The following is a 23,328-nucleotide window of genomic DNA, read 5'->3' as shown; positions in this document are numbered from 1 at the left end:
AGGAAGGAAAAGTGCTGAATGCCCACAAGGGCATTACCCTCACCCAAATATTACCCTCACGCTGCCCCTCTCTTTCCAGTGAGAGAGCTATATGTAGGGGATGGCTGCTTGCTACTTGAGTGCTGTCTTCTTACAGGAATGCCATTGGCAGCTGTTGGTACTTCTTCCCACTGGGTTCAGGGTTTTCAAAATACCTGTGAAACTCCAGTTTTCAGTGTTAATAGGACTATAAAACATTGAAAAGAAATAAATGTATCTTATAGATGATGATATTATGTGACAAAATGCTGTTTAAAATGAGCAACGGAACATGAATGAGTTGTTCATTATACTAAGTTGTTGAAGAAGGAAACCTTTCAGCAAATTTCTAGTTGTTTCTGGGCTGAAAGTGTTAGGAGTTACGCTTTCCTCTTTTTTTTTGCCAATTGGGTTGTTACTTTTGGAACCTCAATAGAGCTTTACGCTTTTACTGTGCTTTTCTTACCTGGAGAATAGAGAAAACAAAGCTGTGAAGTGTTCAAATTGAGTTAGCTAGATCCTTAAAGAATGAAACAAATCAGAAATCTCTGAAAACAAAGACAGTTTAAAATAGTCTTGTCTTGTTTGAAAGTTACACATGGATCTTGCTCTCAGTTTAATTCATTATGTTTGTCTTAGCAAGCCTTGGAAAATAGTGGGCTATCCTCAATACCAGTTTCAGCAAACACCGACTGCAGTGAAACAAAGACTCCTCCAAGCCCAGAAGAGACTGCAGATGCTCAGAATCTCTCCAGCCATCAAGTCAACTCCAGCAATATGGAACAAGTTAAAGAGCGAGACAACCCAGAGAAAGTAGATAAAAAAGAGAAAAGGGTTCTGAAGAAAAAATCCCCATTTTTACCTGGTAATGGCGAAAGGTTCATTCTGTCCACTACAGTATACCTAAGGATTATTGACTAGTATATTTCTTACTGGCAATGTGTGAAAAGCTGGCATTGTATAGAATGCCTAGGAAATCTATAGAATACATGGCATTTTTAGGCAAAATATGGAATGGCTGTGTATTTTAATATATGTATAATACCTAGGCATTATGCAGAATGACAAGAACTATTTAAGCAAAGTATGAAAAGAGAGTCATGAAAAGAGTTACTCAGGGTTGGGTTAGGGTTATTGACCTACTTGTTGCAACAAGGAAAGCTAGAGTGGCATTTTAGCAGGAGTATTTTATACTTCATGGATTTGCCCTTTGGAATTGCTTAGAATAATGCATAGGAAATGTGTGAAATATTAAGCATTTCATACTTTGACATCCCACTTGTTGGCATTTCTATAAATTTCCTAGTATTCTATAAAATGCCAAATTTCACACACTGACGGTAACGTACACTGTATAAGCATTACTTAGTAATATATATTGTAGCATTTTCCCTGCTGATTGCCTTTCTGTACAGTAGTACAATCTGAACATAACCTTTCTGTTCACTGCTTGATAGGTTTCTAAAGTAAAAAAGTCTCTACAGACATTGCATTGTGTAACTATTAGCTGTTTAGAGCTAGCATATCTAGTAAATTGTAGGATCCAGGAATAATGTACTTTAAAGTGCCATTCCTAGTCAATCTGATCTCTAATCAGGTGGGAAAAGATGAAAAAAATAAGGAGAAACCCCCCCCCCCAAAGTTCTATTCATGCTAAGAGAAAGGGCAGATATACTAGATACAAAAGTGAGCCCTTAAAATCTACATAATCATTTGGAGAATGTTGTCTAAGGGAGTTTTTCCAGAAAGTGTTGTGAAAATCTAGAGAGATCTGGGGAAAAATATAGTCCAGAAAAAAATTCAGACATACCTTTCCAGGAACTGCTTTTTTGCTTTCAGATTTTGAGTCATACTCAACTTATTAATTCATAGGGTAGCTATAATAGTCTGTTTCACTGAAACATTATTCCTCTAATAGTGAGCAATTCAGTCTCCCGATTGATGACATTTGCCAAAATTTAACCTTAAGTGTATTTCAAATTCCAGCCTTTTATTCTTTCACAATTAGCATGTCAACCTTTTTAAATTGTTTATTCTAAAAATATATTTCAGGGTCCATACGTGAGGAGAATGGAATACGATGGCATATTTGCCCATACTGCTCTAAGGAATTTAAAAAACCCAGTGATCTCGTACGGCATATACGCATTCACACTCATGAAAAGCCATTCAAATGTCCACAGTGTTTCCGGGCCTTTGCTGTGAAGAGTACTCTCACAGCACACATAAAAACGCACACGGGCATTAAGGCTTTTAAGTGTCAATACTGTATGAAGTGCTTTTCTACCTCAGGAAGTTTGAAAGTACATATTCGCTTGCATACAGGTAAGATCTTGCAACTGGACTTCTAATGTTTGGAAGCTCTGCTTATGTTTAATCTTAGCAAAAAAAGAAAAATGAAAATTTTCTGTATTATAACTCTATTTGCTTCTCGGTTGTATTCTGATCAAACATAGCAAAGCAGGACTGACAATATCAAGTTTTCATTGTAAAATATATCTGTTGCTTACGTATGTTAAATTTAATATATGTCAACCCAGAAAGAAAGGACCAATAGAACTATAAATTGTGTACTATTGAGTTTTTCTGGGCTCGTATTACAGTGTTTGTGTATTGTTTGTGGAGACTTTGGATCCAGTATGGCTACTGTGGAGCCTTAAGCAAGGTCTTATTCAGAGTGTATATGGAGATTTTCAATCATCCAGGGTATGGTTGTCCCAAAGGTGTTTTTCCAAAAGATAACTGGACTTTTTTTGGAAGAAAGTCTTGTTGCCTTTTGGAAAAAGCACCTTTGGGGCCTTATGTCATACAGGCAGGCATCTTAGTTAAGGTGCTGAGCAAACTACTTTTATTCTGGGGAAGGCTTGGGTCATCTAGGATTTTTGGACTATCTTCTGTGCTCAGAAGGAAGCAGATTTGTCTTGCACATCTTCCGCTTACATATACAGCCATAATTTGCTTAGTCTGCCCGTTGCATACTGGGGCAAGGAGTGGGCTAGGTGAAGCTTGTATGTACTTTATTGTGTGGAAAACATTTGTTCTTTCTCATGATCCTACAAGGCCATCTATGCCCGTTGCATACTGGGGCAAGGAGTGGGCTAGGTGAAGCTTGTATGTACTTTATTGTGTGGAAAACATTTGTTCTTTCTCATGATCCTACAAGGCCATCTATGTCCATGCTGGGGAAAGCAGGCCTTGTCTTGGTAGTTTTATAAGTTTAATTTTAAGTAGGAATGTTTTAAGGCAAAGCTTTTGAACGAATTAAGTGTATTTGATTGTTTACCATATCATCTTTTTATCTATTTCTTTTTAGAAGTTGGGAATAAAGATGTAATCTCTGTGTCTTTTGTAGGTATTAGACCGTTTGCTTGTCCACACTGTGACAAAAAGTTTCGAACTTCAGGTCACAGAAAGACGCACATTGCTTCTCACTTTAAACATACTGAACTGAGAAAAATGCGGCATCAGCGGAAACCTGCAAAAATTCGAATAGGCAAGAGCAATGTGCCAGTACCTGATATTCCTTTGCAAGAACCGATCCTCATCACAGATTTAGGTAAAGTGTTTAACATAATTTTGCTGGAAAGGAATTTCATTTTCTACATAGAAGAGAGTAGAAATGAAAGGAATGTGTCTACTTGATCAAGCTAGATTCAGATAGTTTGAGAAAATATTTTTGCATGGCATAATATTTTAGCTATTATTATGCAAGAAACTTAATTTGAAAAGCAATTTCACTCTAGTGTGTCAGGCTTACTTAGCTAAGATAGAAATAAACTGCAGATAAAATACAGTACCTATTCTGATATACTGTATTTATATTTAAGAAGGCTTTGGAAAGAATTTGAAAATAATCTATATGGAGGAGACTTTCTAAGTAATCACAATTAGCACAGCTGCTTTAACTCTTTTGAAAATAAGTGCACTTATTTTAAACAGTTTGGACAGATCGAATCTGCTAGAGTTTCATTGAGGATATAAATTCAGTATATCCGTGCATAAGCTAAGCGTGTTCATATTTCAAGAGATTTACAAATACACAATTTTATTGTGCACAGCTGACTCAGGAATTCTGGGAGTTGAAGTCCATGAATCATAAAAGAGCCAAGGTTGCCTACCCCTGGCCTAGTACAATGTACTGCCCTCCTGAGAAGTTTATATAAATTAAGGGAAAAAAAGTAATTATGAAAAATGCATAATTTTCATTTCTGTTTAAGAACCAGAATATGGTAAACATTGGAAGGATGTTTTTTTTGGGGGGAGGGGCTTTGAAAGAGCATTAACCTGCCATTCTTTCTGCAGGTCTTATTCAGCCAATCCCAAGGAATAGCCAATTTTTCCAAAATTATTTCAATAATAATTTTGTGAATGAAGCAGACCGGCCATACAAATGCTATTATTGTCACAGAGCTTATAAGAAGTCTTGTCATCTTAAACAACATATCCGGTAAATTCTAGTTAAAAATAGAACATTTAAAATTATTATAAAAAGTAAAGAAAACAAATGGTTCTTTTCTTATTTTTCAAGCTCCCTATTGCAAATCTTATTTTGGTAATTTCAAGAAATACTCAACATTAAAGACAGCCCAATTATGCTTGTTTAACCGAGGGACCAACTGGTTAGAGAAATTAAAATTAGTATATATTTTTGTACACACACACACACACACACACACAAACACACACCATGAAGACTTATAGAAAAGAAATTTATGTTTTGGAATGGGCTTTATAGTTCCCAGACTTGAATGTTGTTAGACCTCGGTGAAGAGGTCTAAAACAGGCAGTGCATATTTCTGAACTAGAGGAGTTTAAGAATGGAAAATATTTTAAAACAGAAAGCGTCTTATCTTGTTATAGAAAATGTGTTATCTCTGCCAAAGGTGATATCACAAATTCTGCTGCACCCGTGCAATTGATTGTATTGAAAGACAAGTCAGTGCAAAGAAGGGGAGTTCTCAATTAATTGAGCTTCAGAGACATACCAAAAAAAAGTAAAGGGAAAAGGTAAACAATGGGTGTAGACTTGAAATTTCCCTGGTGATCGCTGAACATAATTAGTGATAAGTCCTCATTTCGGGTTAAGAGGAGAAGAAAATAATAGGAAAGGGAATGGAGTAGGAATTTGAACAGGAGATTGTTGCAGGCGCCATTTCTGCTACCTTATTTGTGTCCCCTTTTCTCTCTTAATTACTATTTATTTAGTATTTATTTCCCTATCTGTTCCTCTGACTTTTTTCTTTGATTTGTTTCAAAGATCACACACTGGTGAAAAACCATTCAAATGTTCTCAGTGTGGAAGAGGCTTTGTATCAGCTGGAGTGTTAAAGGCACATATTCGAACCCACACTGGATTAAAAGCGTTCAAATGTCTTATATGCAATGGAGCTTTCACCACTGGAGGGAGCCTGCGGAGGCACATGGGCATCCATAATGACCTTCGACCCTATATGTGCCCTTATTGTCAGAAAACATTCAAAACCTCATTAAATTGTAAAAAACATATGAAAACGCACAGGTTTGTGTATCTTGAAATTCAGTCCTGAACTATAATTAATTACGGTTGTTATACAATGCTCTTTTGAACTTTTATGGGGCCTGTCGGTAAATTCAAGTTGTTGAATGAACTTTTAGGGCATTATTTTTCAGAGACTGGGGACCTAGGCTGAATTGCACACCAATATTTTTAATGAGTAGATCAATTTAAAAAAGAAAACACAGGATGAGAAAAAGCCAAAAGTCTCATTATCACTAGATTTTTAAATATATTTATTGTGGGCATAATATAGTAGCTAAATATATTTTTGCCAATTAGGTAACTTCCTTTTATTAACTCTAATTCCTTGTTAGTTTCTCTTAGCTTCATTTTATTTAATATTTTCAAGTTTATAATATAGCAGAAGTAGAAATGTGGGCAGATGGGGGGAATTCAGAAAGAGCTCAAATTAGATATATTGAGTGATTGGTTATATTACATCAAGTTTGTGTCACAGAAATAGATTTTCTCCATGATCTGTCCCTAACCGAGTCCCTCCACCTTACTTTGGTTGTCCTTTTCTCTTTCCTTCCACCTTTCCCAGCATTAGAGTCTTCTTTAGAGACCTATGTCAGTGATGGCGAACCTTTTAGAGACTAAGTGCCCAAAAACCGGCCCCTCCCCGCCCCCCCACCTCTGCCCGCTCCACCCCTGATCCGCCCCTGCCCGCAGGGCCACCCACAGCCTCTACAGCCTGCCGTATATCAGCCAGATGGCCCAGCAGTGCTATGGCAGGCACACCTTCCACCTGCGCCCTGTAGCATCAACTGCACGCGACAGGGCAGGAGGGCGGAGTCATGTCCTTGCTGCCCGGCTGCCATGTCCTTGGCTGTACTCCTTTGCGTGGGTCATGCTCGGGAACAACTTTCCTCTGGGGGGGGCTGCTGGTGAGGGGGCCGTGGGGGGAGGTGGGGATGGGGCAATGGTGCACGTGCCCACAGAGAGGGCTCTGAGTGCTGCCTCTGGCACGCTTGCCATAGGTTCGCCACCACTGACCTATGTCTTTGCATAATGTGTCCAAAGTTCTAATATGTTGACATTGCAAAAGATGCTTCTTCCTTTTCTTCTAGGTATGAGCTTGCTCAGCAGCTTCAGCAACATCAACAAGCTGCTTCCATTGATGACACAGCTGTAGATCAGCAGAATATACATGTTTCTACTCAAATGCAAGTGGAAATTGAAAGTGAAGAGTTGCAGTCAACTGAAGCTGTTGCAACAGATCAAGAAGCTATTTTAGATTTAGAACAGCAGCAGGTTGTTGACACTGAAGAAAGCGGACTCAGGCCACAGTTGACTGATCAGTCATTAGGTCAAGAGGAAGGTAAACTACTGAGTGAATGGCTGATTACAGGATTAAAATCCACAGGGTTGTATCACTGATGGTGATACCAGAGAGTTAAGGTGTTAAATAAATATTGTATTGCCTGGATCAAGGTTTTTCCTAAGAAAAGGAGATAAGTGCGTATTACATTTCCAAATTCCAGATTTGGAATTTCTTTCCTTAGTAGTACTTTTTTGGCAATTCACAGGTATTTTGAAGATGAATGAAATGTAAAAATTAAGTGGCAGGGTTTTAAAAATATCAAAGTAGAAAATAATTAGACTTTTATAATTTCCTCTTTTACTTAACATCTTTTTCCAGTTAAAGTAACTCTCAATTCAGGGGGTTTTATTAGTGAACTTTGGAAGCAACAAACAAAATTTGTCCTATGTGTAAAAACACACATTGCAAGGATTACATTTGTCCATACAGTGTATATTTCTATGAATGTGTAAAATTTTGTTCATTCTATGTGTATCACTATTTTATGCATGGATAAAATGAGTTGGATTTAACAGACATTTTGCTTTTCTCCATTAGTCTGTTAAATCAAGGATTTCTTTTTTTTGTTAAACAGCTTCCACAGCAACTGCCGAACTACTTAATGTCATTTCCTTTTCAAATACATATATTTAATTTCAGATAGATTTGTGACATCCCAGCATGCACTGCAAGAAAATATAAACCAGTTTGAGCAGCAAACTATAGTACAGCAGTCGTTTGATCAGCAAGGATTATCACAAGGTTGGTAAAGATACAGACACTGTGTCAGACAGTGTTTTTGTTGCATTTGGAAGCTTCACGAGCAATTTATTTCAATTCCAAAATATCATAAATAGAAGGCAGTAAGAACTTAATGCAGTTCTATTGCTAGAGGCTAAAGTCCAGTTATTTTTTAAATTGCTAATCTGTGAACCTTAAAGTTTATCTTCACTGAGTTGCATCCAAAGGCAACCCTTTGCAGATGAAAATGCTCCTGTTCTCAGAAAGAGCTAGGATCATAATGGAAACTTCCAACAAGAGAAGGATGGTAATTTCCTACAATTCCCTATTCCCCCATCCCACTCCCCACTAGTGTTCTAAAGGTTTTCAGTCTTTATGCACACTGAAATAAGTTGTGCTGGGGTCTGGAGCTAGACTGATCTTCAGCAGCAATAAATTTGTATAAAATATAAAACTGCATCCCGCCTTTTGCATTTAGAATTAGAAAGCATACTTGATCGTTGGTGTGCTTTTTGCTTTTTTTAAAAAAAATATATTTACTTAGAAATGCTAGAGAAGGAATAATTAAAAAGTCTACATTGTACACAATTCCTATTCAACTTGGAATACCCTCTACAGATTTTCCATACTTTGGAGTTTCCTTGAAGTTCCTGGAGCCCTTCAGAAATTTTGAATTTCAGGTAGGTGTGTACAGACACATGTGTTTAAAATGGTGGACCCCATCCCTTTGTCTGGATATGTGTTTCATTCTTTTCCATTTTCCTTTCTACTAGTTAGAGAGGAAAACTCAATTCAGGTCATTGTCTCTTTGCTTCTTTGTTCTTACAGACAGCATTGTTCTTAGGTATCACTCACTGATTCCATAGGAAAAACATTACATGCTCTGTTATTAGATGACAGTTAAGGTTGGTACTTTTCTCTTGCTCTTTCCACAGTTCTCCTTTATATGCCCATAGCTTCTCCTCCTGATGGATAGCTTTTAGATCCATAAGGGCAACACTAAAGGAATAGCACATACATGCCTGGAAGGAAAAGGGAGCAGAACCATAAACATGACTTCTGTTATAACTATGATTGTTCCATTGTAACCTTTGGATAGATTATTTTTGCACCCTTCAGAGTTAGAATAATTTTTCTTACTACAAGAGCCTTTCAGTACAGTTAATCAAATCTAAATGCGATACAATTCCATTAAAATAAAGAGTTAGTAGAAACCTTAACAACTTAAAGGTGTGACCCGTATCTCACCTGTATGATGCATATATAAAAAATACTATCATTTTCAATTTCTTTAAATGTTACGAAGGCTCTTTCATTAATATTTTTCATTACGTAGTTTGTTTGGAGAATTATTGTATTTTCTGTTTTGTGTGCAGGAGATTCATTAGTTCTGAGAACTATTTTTGCATGAATACAAGTGCTGAAATATACAAGTTATTTTAAAATAAAATCATTGCCTGAACACACAGGATTGAAATACTTCTGTCTCTTCCATGAATACTAGGGATTAAAATGCAGATCTTTTTGTTCTCTACCTTTTCAACAATTCCTCTTTAGATGTGAACAAAATCAACTTCTCGCTGTTTGCAGAGGTCTTCTCTGTTATAGAACAATAATTAAATGACTCACACTTACTGTTATTAACCCATGTCAAATTTGGTCTATTGAACCGTGGCTTAATAAACCAGGATATAAATATAAATTTCATGTGCTCATTGATTTTATTTTTTTCTTTGTCACTTGATTCACATAGGACATTAATCCAGATTGAGGTTTGTCAGTTTATTAAATTTAGCTTATGCAAACCCAACCACTATAGTTTAGTATTGACCACTAAGACTTTATCAATAAACCGTAGTTTAAAAATTCTGGTTTCATATATTCAAGCATTAGCTGAACAGATCGCTCAGCCTACCTCCTAGGTAAGTTGACTTACCAAAATTAATTTTACAGCATGGATTTTCATCAGATATTTACTCTCAACTGCCTTCTAGGCAAAGGACATTTTTAAACAGAGTCTTAGGGTTATAAAGTTTTTTATTGTTTTTTTAACCTCTACATACATATGTTAGTTTTTCAAACAGCGTGCAATCTGGATTCATAAAATGCTAATACATAATCAAGTCTAAGACAGAGTCTTAGATATCAGTGCCGAAACAGACATGGAGGTACTGGCCAAAAAAATAAGCTGCGTTAAAAACAAAATACCCGTGAATGAGTTTCATGCGATTCCTAACAAGGTCTATCCTAGAGCAAGAGCTGAGTTGCTGGATTCGATGGCTAAATATGGGTGCTTCATCACTTGTTATATCCTGAAAGGATATCTATATGTGGTGCCCCAACCATCAAAGATATTGCTCATGTTTTGTTCAACTATCAACTCCATACCCCGTTTAGGCTTAGATATTTAAAATCCCTACTTGAAACAACATCCCATTGAGACCTGAATGGTAGCTTGTTCCATTTGATCTAATATATAACAAGTTGTAAGCAGAACCGCTAACACAAGGCAGTTAAGCTAAAAATCCATTATATTGAACAGATCCGGATTTCATGTAAAGGCGATGTATTTATCCAAAAGTTAATTCTTTGTATTTAACACGTATAGATTTTATTATTTTCTTCTACCTATTTTATCTTCAAAATAGACTTTGTATTTTACCTTTATTTTATTTTCTTTGACATGGTCATAATACTACTTTGGTACTACTGCTACCTAACAATTAACAGTCTGGGAACCACTCCTTCTTGTGAGACTTATCTCATTGCATCTAAATTGGGCATTCATTATTTCTAAATGTAGTTATTTTTAAATCTGCTTTAAAGATGGATTTCATATCCTGATATAAGAATTTATTAACCACAATTTCCCCAGTTTGAATCAGTGGGAGGCTTCCTGACTGGTTTTTCAATAAATCTGAAGAGCAGAAAGGGGTTAAAAGGTGGTACACATAAAGCTCATGCATATCCTGGTTTATGCAGCCAAGACTTCATTATTCAAATTGGCCTATTGTGAAGAATAAAAAGCTGCTCAGATTTAGCTACCATATAATACACTAAGCAAATAATTTTCCAATCTGCTTGAAAGACTTCCAGGTCAATGGTAGCCATGGATTTCGTAACAAGTAAATATGGAAAGTTATTGCATCCTCCCTTCACTGCATTTTCAACAGTTACCTCCACTTTTTATGGAACTCTGTTCTTTCTAAGAAAAGAAGCAAGCAGTAGAAGGGAAAACTGACTTCAAAGAGACAGTGCTTTTCTGTGCAGTATTGCACTTGCAAATTACATCATTTAAAAGGAAGAAATAATGCTCTATGTTGTAGATTCAATTTGAGGAGAATTGTTGTGTGATTATTTTTTCCTTGGATTAGGGCGCACACTTATATCAATATTTGTTCCTGCTTTATTTGGTGGGTAATAAGGAAGATAAAGGGTACCGGGTCAACCTCTTAGACATATGCATGTGTACATAAATTCAAAATGTGAACGGCTCTGAATTAAAGGAAACTTCAATTTATGTTCTGTGGACATTACTGTGAAAAAGAAGGAAAATGAAAGGTAAGTGACTTTACTATGGCTATTTAGTAAATCCTTAGAATGTTTCTACATTTGTTCTTTTCTTCTAGGTTTGGAGAACAGAGTTTCCATTTTTTCCATAGCCATTATTATAATAATGAGCTATTACTATATTGTTCTTCATTAGATATTGCTGATTTTATGGATCCCTGTTTTTCTGTAGCAATATGTAGGATTGGTTAGATGACATCAAGTTGGCATGACCACACATGTTCCCTATGTCACACCATCTCTAGTGACAATCCATAGCTATTCCAAAGATATTCCAGTGATCTCTTGATTTCCATCCAGAGAGCAACTTTGCCAAGGTCAGACATTTTTCCCTAGTCCAAATATATTCCTCATTATCTTTCACCCCTAAGTAGCCGCTAATAGATGGTTACATTTGTATAAAATTTATTTTTACTTGCTACATATTAATTTCTGATACGATCCTGATATATATTGGCTTATATCAAATCATATATTTGACTGACCTTTTTAATATCATTTGTCACTCCATATTTTCATGTAGTCTCATGCTTTGGATAATATATGTATAATGTGGTTTAAAGAGGCCTATCCCTATCTTATCTATGTTATTTCATGCATCTCACATTCTATGTTCCAGTTATATGTGTCCTTCTAAGTAAGGAATTCCTCTTTGTTACTATGAAAGCCAGTCTGGTGTAGTGGTTAAGGCATCTGGCTAGAAACCAGGACAAAGCCAGCTGAGTGACGTTGGGTTATTCACTTTCTCTCTGCCCTAGGAAGGTGATGATGGCAAATCACTTCTAAAAAACCTTGCTGAAGAAACTGCAAGGAATTATCAATAACAATAATAATAATAGAGTTGGACGGGACCTTGGAGGTCTTCTAGTCCAACCCCCTACTCAGGCAGGAAACCCTATACCATTTCGGACAAATGGTTGTCCAATCTCTTCTTAAAAACTTCCAGAGTTGGAGCATTCACAACTTCTGGAGGCAGGTTGTTTCGCTGATTAATTGTTCTAACTCTCAGGAAATTTTTCCTTAGTTCTAGGAATCTAGGTTATCCAGTCAGTCTCTGAGAATTGGACACGATTGAATGGAAGAGGGGAAAAAATGAGTTCCTCTTTCAGGAGCCAATCTTCTTGCATTTTTGATTTGGCTTTCTATAGACTCGCAGGGGTGTCAAACTGCCGGCCCGCGGGCCGGATGTGCCATGCAGAAGCCGCGCCCACCCCATTGCCGGCAATGGCAAAATCGTCCCGATACGTTGCGCGACGTCATGTGACGTTGTGAGTTTGACATGTCTGATTTAGAGAGAAGGCCAGTCTATATTGGGGAAAATGTGTCGTCATCTGCCACACAAGCATATTGGCATAATGTTTATATACTTTTCTTGTCAGCAATAAATAGTTTGTCATTGTCTTCTTCTAGTTTTCATATTCCTAGATGGGCTGCTTTTCCTCATTTCTATAGAATCATACCTACCTTAATTATTCTTAGCTTCACCTTTCAATTTTATTGGTGAAGGTGACCCTAATGGCAGCTAATACATGTATGGATTAGCTAATGCTGTTAGGATCATTAACATTATTCAGCTGTCCCATTATATCCAGATCATGATGTGTCAGGCTTTTAAAATATGACACTATGGTGGTATCACTTACAGAAACTTTGAAACAATATCTCACAGTCTTGCCAAGAAAGAGGAGAAGTGAAGGATTATTGACCAGCGCAACAATTTGTGCCAATCTTGGATCTATCCCAGAGATTTGGAAAGAGATTTTCCTTGCATTCCTGTTTGCTGAGTTCAAGATGCTGTTTTATATGAATCATGTTAAAGAGCTCATTTAGTTAGCAAAACCTGAGTTGTGAAGGATTTTTTTTCTTTGTTTTAGCTGTGTTTGTGTTAAAAAAAATAGGGGGTTGTTTTGTTCATTTGTATTCGTACCAGGTTTCACAGTTAATGATGGCTACAGTCAACCAAATCAGTTTCCAGCAGTTCAGCAGCTTCAGGATTCAAGCACTCTTGAATCTCAGGCTCTTTCAACAAGTTACCATCAACCAAATTTGCTTCAGGTTCCTGCCCCTGACACTATCAATGTAGTAAGTATTCATTAAAAGATTGAAGAAACTATTTGTGCTGTTTCTGATTTTAGACTGGATGAGATTTTGGATGAGATCTGTTTTTTATGTGATTTCAAGGCTAATAATAAGACAGAGATAGCTTTGATGGATGCTCAGCTTCAGGAACTGAAAGAATTTTACGTCTGTCTCTTGTCAGTCTCTTGAACCTTGGTATTTAAAAACAGAACCATAGTATGTCTAGTTGAGAAAAAGCTCGAAGGCATCTTTTTGGCAAGTCTTAGAAATCTAATTAGATCCTTGGATCCAATTTCAGAAGATTGTGCTAAATGTAATAGCTGATTTAGATGGATCGGCTTGGTAATGGAGAATTAATAGAAGCTTAATGTGGATAAGACTGCAGTCAAAAGGTAGATATAACTTCGGAATTATTTGGGAGGATTTATTGTCCTTTTGAAACAGTGTCAAAAACTGTTCTTCATGATCATATTTCAGCAATGTCTATTATTTTATATAATTAAAGTTAATATACCAATTGTACTCAGTACTGGTTTTGTATCAGATCTCTGCCAAATTCATCCCATTTGGATGACTTCCTATATTGTATTGCAGTGAAATTCTTCATCAGAGCCAGTTATAAATAACGTTATGGTTCCTTTATTGCAATTTTACTAGTTACAAATCTATGTCTAAGCCCTGTTATGACTATAGGTGAAAACCTGTAAGCAGGATATTTGAAAAACACTTCTACCATAAAGAATTGTACAGCAGGCCTTTTCAGTTGCTACTGCCAAATGCTGGAAATCCACATTTGGAACCTAGATGCTAGAATTTTCTTCACATAAGCCTTGACTTTTAGACTGACTTAGTGGTAAAGTAAAGTAAAGTAAAGTAAAAGTAAGGTAAGGTAAGGTAAGAAGGTAAAGTAAAGTGTAAAGTAAAGTAAAGTAACTATTGGATACCTTTTTTCATGTATTCCTTTTATTTGCTTTTATGTCTTGATCATGAGTTCTGTAGTGCATAGTTAGCTATCTTGAAAATGCATTTTGGTAGAAAAGCTACCTATATGTAAATATTTTCCCCCCAAAATTAAAAAAAATATTTAAATCAGAGAAATAATCTATGCTGAGAATAAGATTGTGGCATTTTGGAATCACTTGGGTTTAGATCTTCTACTCTTATGGGCTAAATCAGAGGTTATTATAAGATGAGATAAGAAGATAAGATAATCTTTATTGTCATTTTTTTTTACTGTGGGCACAACGGCACACATCAAAAATGAAATTTAGTTGCCCCCTCTCAAAGTGAAACACATACATGACACACACCTAAAACATACTATATACAACATATGTATAGACCCACACCCCTACATATGCATAACAATAAAATATTAAATACTGTCCATCTTGAATATATAACGGGAGGAGGAAGCCTGAGAGTTCACAAGGTTAATGCTGTGTGGAATGAAATTATGGTTGAATCTGGATGTTTTGCTACGGATACCATGAAGCCTCCTCCCAGAAGGTAACAAGGAAAACAGGTGGTGAAGAGGATGAGTAGTGTCCCAGATAATCTTACGGACCCTGTTCAAACAATGCTTCTGTGCTACGTCTTGGATGGGAGGGAGGGAACTGCCAATGATCTTATCCCATTGTACATTTAAAAGATTTATTTTAATTATTGATAACCAGGCTACCCGGTTAGTTCAAGATCAATCATCAGACCTTGAGATGCATACCCAGCGTTCCCAGTTTCTGGAAGATAACGATGATCAAAGCAAGAGATCTTACAGGTATGTCATACTTCAAAAGGTAGTGATATATAATATGTGTGTTTTGCTAGCATTAAGTCACAAACTGTAATTATTTTTTTCATATATTCATAGGTATTCATCAATTCTTTTGATTCATTTTATTCAACATAAACTTTCATTTTAATAGGTGTGAGTATTGCAATAAGGGCTTCAAGAAATCTAGCCACTTGAAGCAGCATGTCCGTTCACACACTGGGGAGAAGCCTTATAAATGTCAACTCTGTGGCCGGGGATTTGTCTCTTCTGGAGTTCTTAAATCTCATGAGAAAACACATACAGGTGATGAAATTTTGCTAATATTTGGTTCCCTTGCAAATCCCTTTAGATTACTTAAAATGGGCAGTACAATGGGATCAAGCCTGGAGATACAGATAGTCCTTGACTTATGGCCATAATTGAGCTCAAAATTTCTGTTGCTAATTGAGACAGTTGTTAAGTGAGTTTTGCCCCATTTTATGGCATTTCTTGCCACAGTTGTTAAGTGAGTCACTGCAGCTGTTAAGTTAGTAACATGGTTAAGTGAATCTGACTTCCCCACTGACTTTGCTTGTCAGAAGGTTACAAACGGTGGTCACATGACCTCAGGGCACTGTGACCGTCATAAACATGAGTCAATTGCCAAGCATCTGAATTTTTATCACATAACCGTGGAGATGCTGTAACAGTTGTAAGTTTGAAAAACTGTCATAGGTCATTTATTTTCACTGTTGTAACTTTGAACGATCACTAAATGAACTGTTGCAAGTCAAGGACTATTTGTATTGGGATTAATAGTTACCAGTTACAAAATCATCTATAAATTCACAACAAGTGGCATCAGTGTAGTGATTTGTTGAGAAAACTGAAGTAGTAATGAGAGAATGCATTTGAAATCCTCACGCAGCCATGAAGCTCATTTGGTGACAGAACTAGTCAGTCTTTATTACCGTAAATTTATAAGATTGTTTTGAATACTTTTGTAGGGGAGGAGTAACCTTATATTGCAGCTGAATGTAGATTAAAAATGTGGTGAGTAAATAACAATAAATACATCTGTGGAACTAACGAAGTCATCAGAGTATGTTTTCACATTTGCCTTTGTTTTGTATCATTTTGATGTATAGATGAATTATACAACCACCACTCCCCATTTGTATTTACTTTCTTCTGTTTTTCCCCCCAGGAGTTAAAGCATTCAGTTGCAGTATTTGTAATACTTCCTTCACCACCAACGGGAGCCTTACTAGACATATGACAACTCATATGAGTATGAAGCCCTACAAGTGCCCATTTTGTGATGAAAGCTTCAGAACCACAGTTCACTGTAAAAAACATATGAAAAAGCATCAAGCAGTGTCTTCAACAACAGCAACGGGAGAAGTAGCTGGAGGGGGTAAGTAACTTTCTCTGTATAGCAGGAAAGCATATTACCGTTAGCCTTGACTTACGATTGGTTGTTTAACTAGCATTCAAAGTTATGACGGTCTTGAAAAGGATGGTCTACAACCCATAAAGCTTTTCTGGCCGTTGTAAAAATATTGGATCTCCTCCTCCCCATCACATGACTCTGTTTTCAGTACTTGACAGTTGGCTCACATTTATAACCAGTTGCCAAGCTTCCTGTGATCATGTGATCGTCATTTGCAATTTTCTCTGCTGGCTTCCCAAGAAATTCGGTGGGGAAGCCAAGAGAGAGGGTGTGTGGGGTGGGGGGAGAGTGGAACTGAAATTCTTTGTGCACAGAGGGGAAGGAAAGCCCTTGGTGGGCTATCAGGAGAGTTTCAGCAAGTAGATCTTGCGTTCTGTCTCTAATAATCTGGGAGAGCACTTGACAATCACAACCGGGAATGCCAGGATTGCAGTCATTGAGCAAAGCAGTCATGGGCATCTCACTTAGCAACCACTTTGCTCAAAAACTTTGCTCAAAAAGATTCTGGTCCCAATTGTGATTGTAAATTCAGAATTAGCTATAAATGTTCTTTAGCATAAAAAAATATAAGATTTTTTCCCCCTGGAATTGTATAATCAGATTTTTATAATTTGAAAGAGAACATGCATCACAATATTGTGTTGTTAGTTGACATAGACCATGCAGCGGTCTTGCATTCACATATCTGATGCCCTTTAAGCTTGGAGTATGTGTACTTTTGTATAATTGCTATGAATAACTGGATTTTGCATTAATATCCAAGAAGCTTTTGTTTTGATATTATTAGGTCCTTAAAAGTGTTGCTTTTCTATTTAATTATGCAGAAGAAGAAGAGGCAGCATCTGAAAAGACAAGCTCTCGAAAATCTAGGCCAGGTGTTATCACATTCACAGAGGAGGAAACAGCTGAACTTGCCAAGATTAGACCACAAGAAAGTGCCACTGTCTCTGAAAAAGTACTGGTCCAGTCTGCAGCAGAAAAGGACAGGATTAGTGAAATCAAAGACAAACAAGCAGAAATGGAGGCTGAGCCAAAATATGCCAATTGTTGTACTTACTGCCCAAAAAGCTTTAAAAAACCTAGTGACTTAGTTAGGTAAGTGAATGTAGATTTTTTTTTAGTTTTGATACATGAATTATACTACTGTGCATTTTAGTGTCTTTCATCCTTAATTAAAAGGAAGAGGCAAGCAACCTTCCAATGGTCATTTGCATATAAACCTGAGCAAATGGGTATCACCTGTCACACCAACTATGGTAGTTTGTACTATCTCTGAATAACTCTTTACAAGACAGTCTGACTTCTGAATATTGGCAGGGTCTCATCTGCCAGTTCAGTACTAACTGCATGCTCAGTATTTTGATGACATTATTTTCCAGTTAGAAGCTGGTCACAGTGAAACCAAATTTTGAAAGCATTCTGCAGTAAAGCGTAGATATAGCTCTATTATCTCATGTTCTTTGGATTTTAGTAGTTACAGTAAAATGCCATATGTTTTATTACTTTTGAAGAGTTTATATTCAGTGATATAATTAAATGCACGCACAGGCAGTTTTGATAGTTTAATGTTTTTCTCATACATGTACATACAACTTGTGATCATCTGCAGCAAAGCACTAGTTTTGACTACTTAACTGGTCTATGGACTTCTTGGCTAAATACTATTTTTATCATCCTCTTATATTCAGATTATAATTTTTCCATCAAATAATTCTTTATTCTTTACAAAGTTACGTTAACCATTGGGAGGCAGTATGTGATTGGCTTCATCCTTATTGAGACTCATCAGGTGTATGCCTGATGATTCCCACTAAGGGTGAAACTAGACATATATTGCATCTTGGTGATCAGTACAACTGAAAATACTATACAGGTTATACACTTTATAAAAACACAGAAATTCCTCCCCCCCCCCCAGCCCAATAGTGGAAGTGAAAGTCATTTAATGCTGTACAGGAGAACATGATATAACAACTGAATCTCTCAGAGTTAAAGTGGACTGTATATAACAATTTCTTCCCTCATGTCAATTTATTTACAAATGTGTATCTCCTAAATCTGTACTCAGAATCAAATTTGGAAAGTATAGTATGTTACAGGCCAATTTTTTAAAAAAAATATTTTTACTATATGCTTAGGCTGCGTTGAATGTAGACCATAGTTTTGATAATTCTATAGGAAAATGAGGCCTAATTGAAGATGAGGCCCAACTGAAACTTCTTAGCTATTTTAATAAACGTAATATACCTTTTAATGATTAGAACAAATATCTTTGGCTAGGCATGTACGTATCCATACGGGAGAAAAACCTTATAAATGTGATGAATGTGGAAAAAGTTTTACTGTAAAGTCAACTTTGGACTGTCATGTAAAAACACACACAGGTATGTAAGATCATGAGTACTTCCAGCTTAATTAGATAACAGTGAATAAACGTCAGATATATACTGTACCCTGTATTTTAGGCTGGTAATTTGGCAAAGATACTTGACTTTCTAATGAATTAACGATTTAGCTTTTAATACTTAAGGATACCGTTTGGTTTCCCTCCCTCCCCCCCATGCATTTTTTCTTCCACTTAATTGTCTGAAAGCTGGTTAAATGGTTATAGTATAACCAATATATTTGACATATACTAGCTGACTTTGTCTAGTTATGACCTAAAAGTATTTTCTTCAAAACTCTGAAAACTTAAGAGTAAGTCATGATTTAGGAGGAAGTCCCCTCTAAACAAGTTCTTTTATGAAATACTATAAAACATCAGTGCAGGGTTTTTAATGTCCAAGCAAAATCTAGCAGAAATTTTGTAAGTGATCAGAAATAATGTATATTTCGCTGTACACTATTTCATTATTCTCCAGGTCAGAAACTTTTCAGCTGCCATGTATGTAGTAATTCATTTTCTACAAAAGGGAGTTTGAAAGTTCATATGCGCCTACATACTGGAGCAAAGCCTTTTAAGTGTCCTCATTGTGAATTAAGGTTTCGGACTTCTGGACGCAGAAAGACTCACATACAGTGCCATTTTAAATCAGAGGCCAAGAAAGCCAGGAAACCTGGTTCTCGTGCTACAGCTAAAGGTCTACAGCCAGTCAATCTTCTTAATTCATCCACAAATGATCCTAATGTTTTCATCATGAATAATTCTGTGCTGACAGGCCAGTTTGATCAAAATTTGCTCCAGCAAAGTATCGTTGGTCAGGCTATACTTCCTGCTTCTATGTCAGGTAAACTTGGAAGTGTTTCATTCTGTTTTCTAGGGGGTTCGGTTTGAGAAAAGTGATGTAGAAATGTTTATGCTGTTCAAAATCAAACTCTTCTGTGGCTCCTGTTAATGTTGACGGAGAGACTTTCAAGACAGATGTTGGTAAAGTCACATCAGTTTTGGCTTATTGAATAGGGGCTTCCACAGATATTTAATTGAGTCTCTCCATCTTAAGATTTACAGATGTGTTTGAAGGTTATTCAGAGGACATTTGTTTGTGGGGGTTTTTTTGCAGGGAGACACTTGGGTTGTATTAGAAAAAAAATGCAGTTCTTATGATTTCAGGATTTCTGCCTGATTATTGATATCTTGGAAATAACATATAATAACTAATAAATTGGAAGAGAATGGTAAAATATTTTTAAAAATTCAATCGGTTGCATCCTAAATTTAGTAGTAAACTGCAGTACTAAAATAGCAAAATTATTGGAAATTCTGGTTGATTTGTTATATTTTATGGAATGCTAATTATTTTGGTACAAATAGTTTTAGTCATTTAGTGTGTATGGATTTGTGTTGTGTCACTCCCATTCTATGTACACCCACTAACTTATATTCATTTGTATGTGTAGAATGCACATACTCTCTGATTTCATTGCTATCAAAATCAATCAGAATTAATCAATTTTACAGTATATAGTACCAGTTTTATTGGTATTACCACTATGCAGTATTGCATATTTATTTAAAAAGAAGATTCATTATTCAGTAAGGCATTCCTCAATAAGTGACTTTAGGATTTCAGTTTTAATTATGGTAGTATATATAGCTTGCTTAATTCACTGATATAGAAAAGGGATTAATTCATGTTTAATCTTAGTTTTTGTATATAAAAACTGAAATATATATAAAATATGGCTGTTTTCTTTGGTAGCTGGAGGTGATTTAACTCTATCCTTGACAGATGGTAGTTTGGCCACCCTTGAAGGAATACAGTTGCAACTTGCTGCCAACTTGGTTGGACAGAATGTTCAAATTTCTGGAATAGATCCTAGTAGCATTAACAACATTACTTTACAGGTGGGTTTATTCTGGTTTATCCTTCATAAGCTGTATAATACGTTATACATAGACAAATGCCCATAATCCCTTTTACTCTCCAGATCTTTCATTTAATGACTAAATAATATTTAAGTGCTATTTTTCTCTCTCCTTCCTACAAGTAGTTTTTCTTTGCATAATTTTATTTATACTCATTTCTCATGCTAGTAAAGTTATGGTTAAAATCGTACAAGCTAGACTCCAGCAGTATGTGGATCGAGAACTACCAGAAGTACAGGCAGGATTTCGAAGAGGCAGAGGAACTAGAGATCAAATTGCCAACATACGCTGGATCATGGAGAAAGCTAGAGAGTTCCAGAAAAACATCTACTTCTGCTTCATTGACTATGCTAAAGCTTTTGATTGTGTGGATCATAACAAACTGTGGCAAGTTCTTAAAGAGATGGTCATACCAGACCATCTTATTTGTCTCTTGAGAAACTTGTATATGCGGGCCAAGAAGCAACAGTGAGAACTGTACACGGAACCACTGATTGGTTCAAAATTGGGAAAGGAGTCTGGCAAGGCTGTATACTGTCACCCTGCCTATTTAACTTATATGCAGAGCACATCATGAGAAAGGCAGGGCTAAATGAATCAAAAGTTGGAATTAAGATTGCCGGAAGAAATATCAACAACCTAAGATATGCAGATGATACACTCTAATGGCAGAAAGTGAAGAAGGACTAAAGAGCCTCTTGTTGCAGGTGAAGAAGGAGGGTACGAAACGTGGGTTGAAACTTAACATTAAGAAAACCAAGATCATGGCATCCAGCCCCCTCAATTCCTGGCAAATAGATGGGGAAGAAATGGAGGTAGTGACAGATTTTATTTTCTTGGGCTCAAAGATCACCGCAGACGGGGACTTTAGCCAAGAAATTAAAAGACACTTACTCCTTGGGAGGAAAGCCATGGCAAATCTAGACAGCACACTAAAAAGCAGAGACATCACCCTGTCAACAAAAGTGTGTATAGTCAAGGCTATGGTCTTCCCAGTTGCAATGTATGGCAGTGAAAGTTAGACCATAAAAAAGGCTGAGCACCAAAGAATTGAGGCCTTTGAACTCTGGTGCTGGAGAAGACTCCTGCGAGTCCCTTGGACTGCAAGGCGATCAAACCGGTCAGTCCTAGAAGAGATCAACCCTGACTGCTCTTTAGAAGGCCAGATCCTGAAGCTAAAACTCAAATACTTTGGCCACCTAATGAGAAGGAAGAACTCACTGGAGAAGAGCCTAATGCTGGGAAAGATTGAGGACAAGAGAAGAAGGGGACGACAGAGAATGAGGTGGCTGGATGGAGTCACTGAAGCAGTAGGCGTGAGCTTAAATGGACTCCAGAAGATGGTAGAGGACAGGAAGGCCTGGAGGAACGTTGTCCATGGGGTCGCGATGGGTCGGACATGACTTCGCAGCTAACAACAACATTTATTTTATTGCCTGCTTACTTAGAATAGGGATTCCTAATTCTCCCTAATTACTCAAAATTTTTAAATGCTAAGAGAACTGTATCGGCATCCTTCTAAAAGGGGATTTACCCATCTGCAGAAGAGCTGAATTGTTGAATGTGAAGAATCGCTCATATGTTATCATAAGTCATATTGCTGATAATGTTTTTTGCTATCTTTCTGACCCAGTATCTCCTATCTTATATTTGAAAGTTTTTAGCAGGAGATGAGGCACTGTGAAAAGAAAGCCCTTGACCTGCAGCTCTACAACATTTTGACTTTCTAAGAAAGCTAATTATGTTCATGTAACGTTCAGAAGCTTTCTTATAAACACTTTGCTTTGAACAAGCCAACTTTAAAACAGTAGTTCTAGAAGGTCTTCAGATGGAATAAGAAGTCTGCTGAGTGCCAGTGGACATGGAAAATTTAGATCTTTTAATGCTAAAAAGGAAAATGAAACGGCTCAGATTCATGAAATATCCTGTTGACATCTTCTGGCAGAATTTGTATTTTATTGGATGATATTCAAAATAAGCCAATGTAACATTGCCACAAAATGTTAAGTTATCCAGATTTGTAAGATTGAACAGGTTATTTATCTACGACATGAACCAACATCTTTTACTTGGGTACTATAGTTTTACTATACTCGGATTTAGAAAATAAAAATGGAATATATTTCCTATCGAACTGGTTTTTTTTTCCAGATTGACCCCAGTCTTTTGCAACAGACTCTTCAACAGGGTAATGTACTGAGCCAGCAGCTAACAGGAGATCCCAGTATGGTGTCTCAGAACTCCTCCCTACAGACAGCAGAAAGTACAGTGTCAGCAGCAAATGTGGTAATACAGCCCTTATCAGGCTTGTCCTTACAGCCCAATGTTACTTCTTCAGCAAATATGACAATTGGGCCTATGGCCGAGCAAGAATCTGTATTGGCTACAACTACTACAGGTAAATACAGTAGGAAAGCAAATTCATCTGGAAGGTCTTTGATTAAAATTATCTAAATTCTTGTTATTTTCCTATCTTATAATCATACCACTATAATCTGATAAAACAGATATTTCTATTGACAACAATTTCTAAAATACAGCAAGATAGGGCCATCTTATCCTCACAGGC

At 36.6% G+C, this 23,328-nt stretch overlaps 1 protein-coding gene across 1 annotated transcript in view; it reads left to right on the top strand.

Moving 5' to 3' along the window:
• Positions 1 to 23,328, top strand: part of ZNF236 (zinc finger protein 236) — a 60,617-nt gene that overhangs the window by 16,494 nt on the left and 20,795 nt on the right. The window contains exons 9-24 of the mRNA XM_081325994.1: positions 658 to 883; positions 2,071 to 2,343; positions 3,371 to 3,574; positions 4,321 to 4,465; positions 5,276 to 5,536; positions 6,625 to 6,875; positions 7,518 to 7,619; positions 13,099 to 13,250; positions 14,924 to 15,024; positions 15,173 to 15,324; positions 16,208 to 16,417; positions 17,278 to 17,548; positions 18,734 to 18,837; positions 19,315 to 19,680; positions 20,593 to 20,738; positions 22,911 to 23,157. Of these exons, the coding sequence (XP_081182120.1) occupies positions 658 to 883; positions 2,071 to 2,343; positions 3,371 to 3,574; positions 4,321 to 4,465; positions 5,276 to 5,536; positions 6,625 to 6,875; positions 7,518 to 7,619; positions 13,099 to 13,250; positions 14,924 to 15,024; positions 15,173 to 15,324; positions 16,208 to 16,417; positions 17,278 to 17,548; positions 18,734 to 18,837; positions 19,315 to 19,680; positions 20,593 to 20,738; positions 22,911 to 23,157 (3,211 nt within the window). The remainder of the gene's footprint in view (positions 1 to 657; positions 884 to 2,070; positions 2,344 to 3,370; positions 3,575 to 4,320; positions 4,466 to 5,275; positions 5,537 to 6,624; positions 6,876 to 7,517; positions 7,620 to 13,098; positions 13,251 to 14,923; positions 15,025 to 15,172; positions 15,325 to 16,207; positions 16,418 to 17,277; positions 17,549 to 18,733; positions 18,838 to 19,314; positions 19,681 to 20,592; positions 20,739 to 22,910; positions 23,158 to 23,328) is intronic.

This window comes from Vipera berus (genome assembly GCF_964194415.1).
Source record: "Vipera berus genome assembly, chromosome: 3".
NCBI lineage: Eukaryota > Metazoa > Chordata > Lepidosauria > Squamata > Viperidae > Vipera > Vipera berus.
This window is presented reverse-complemented; position numbering and strand designations above follow the sequence as displayed.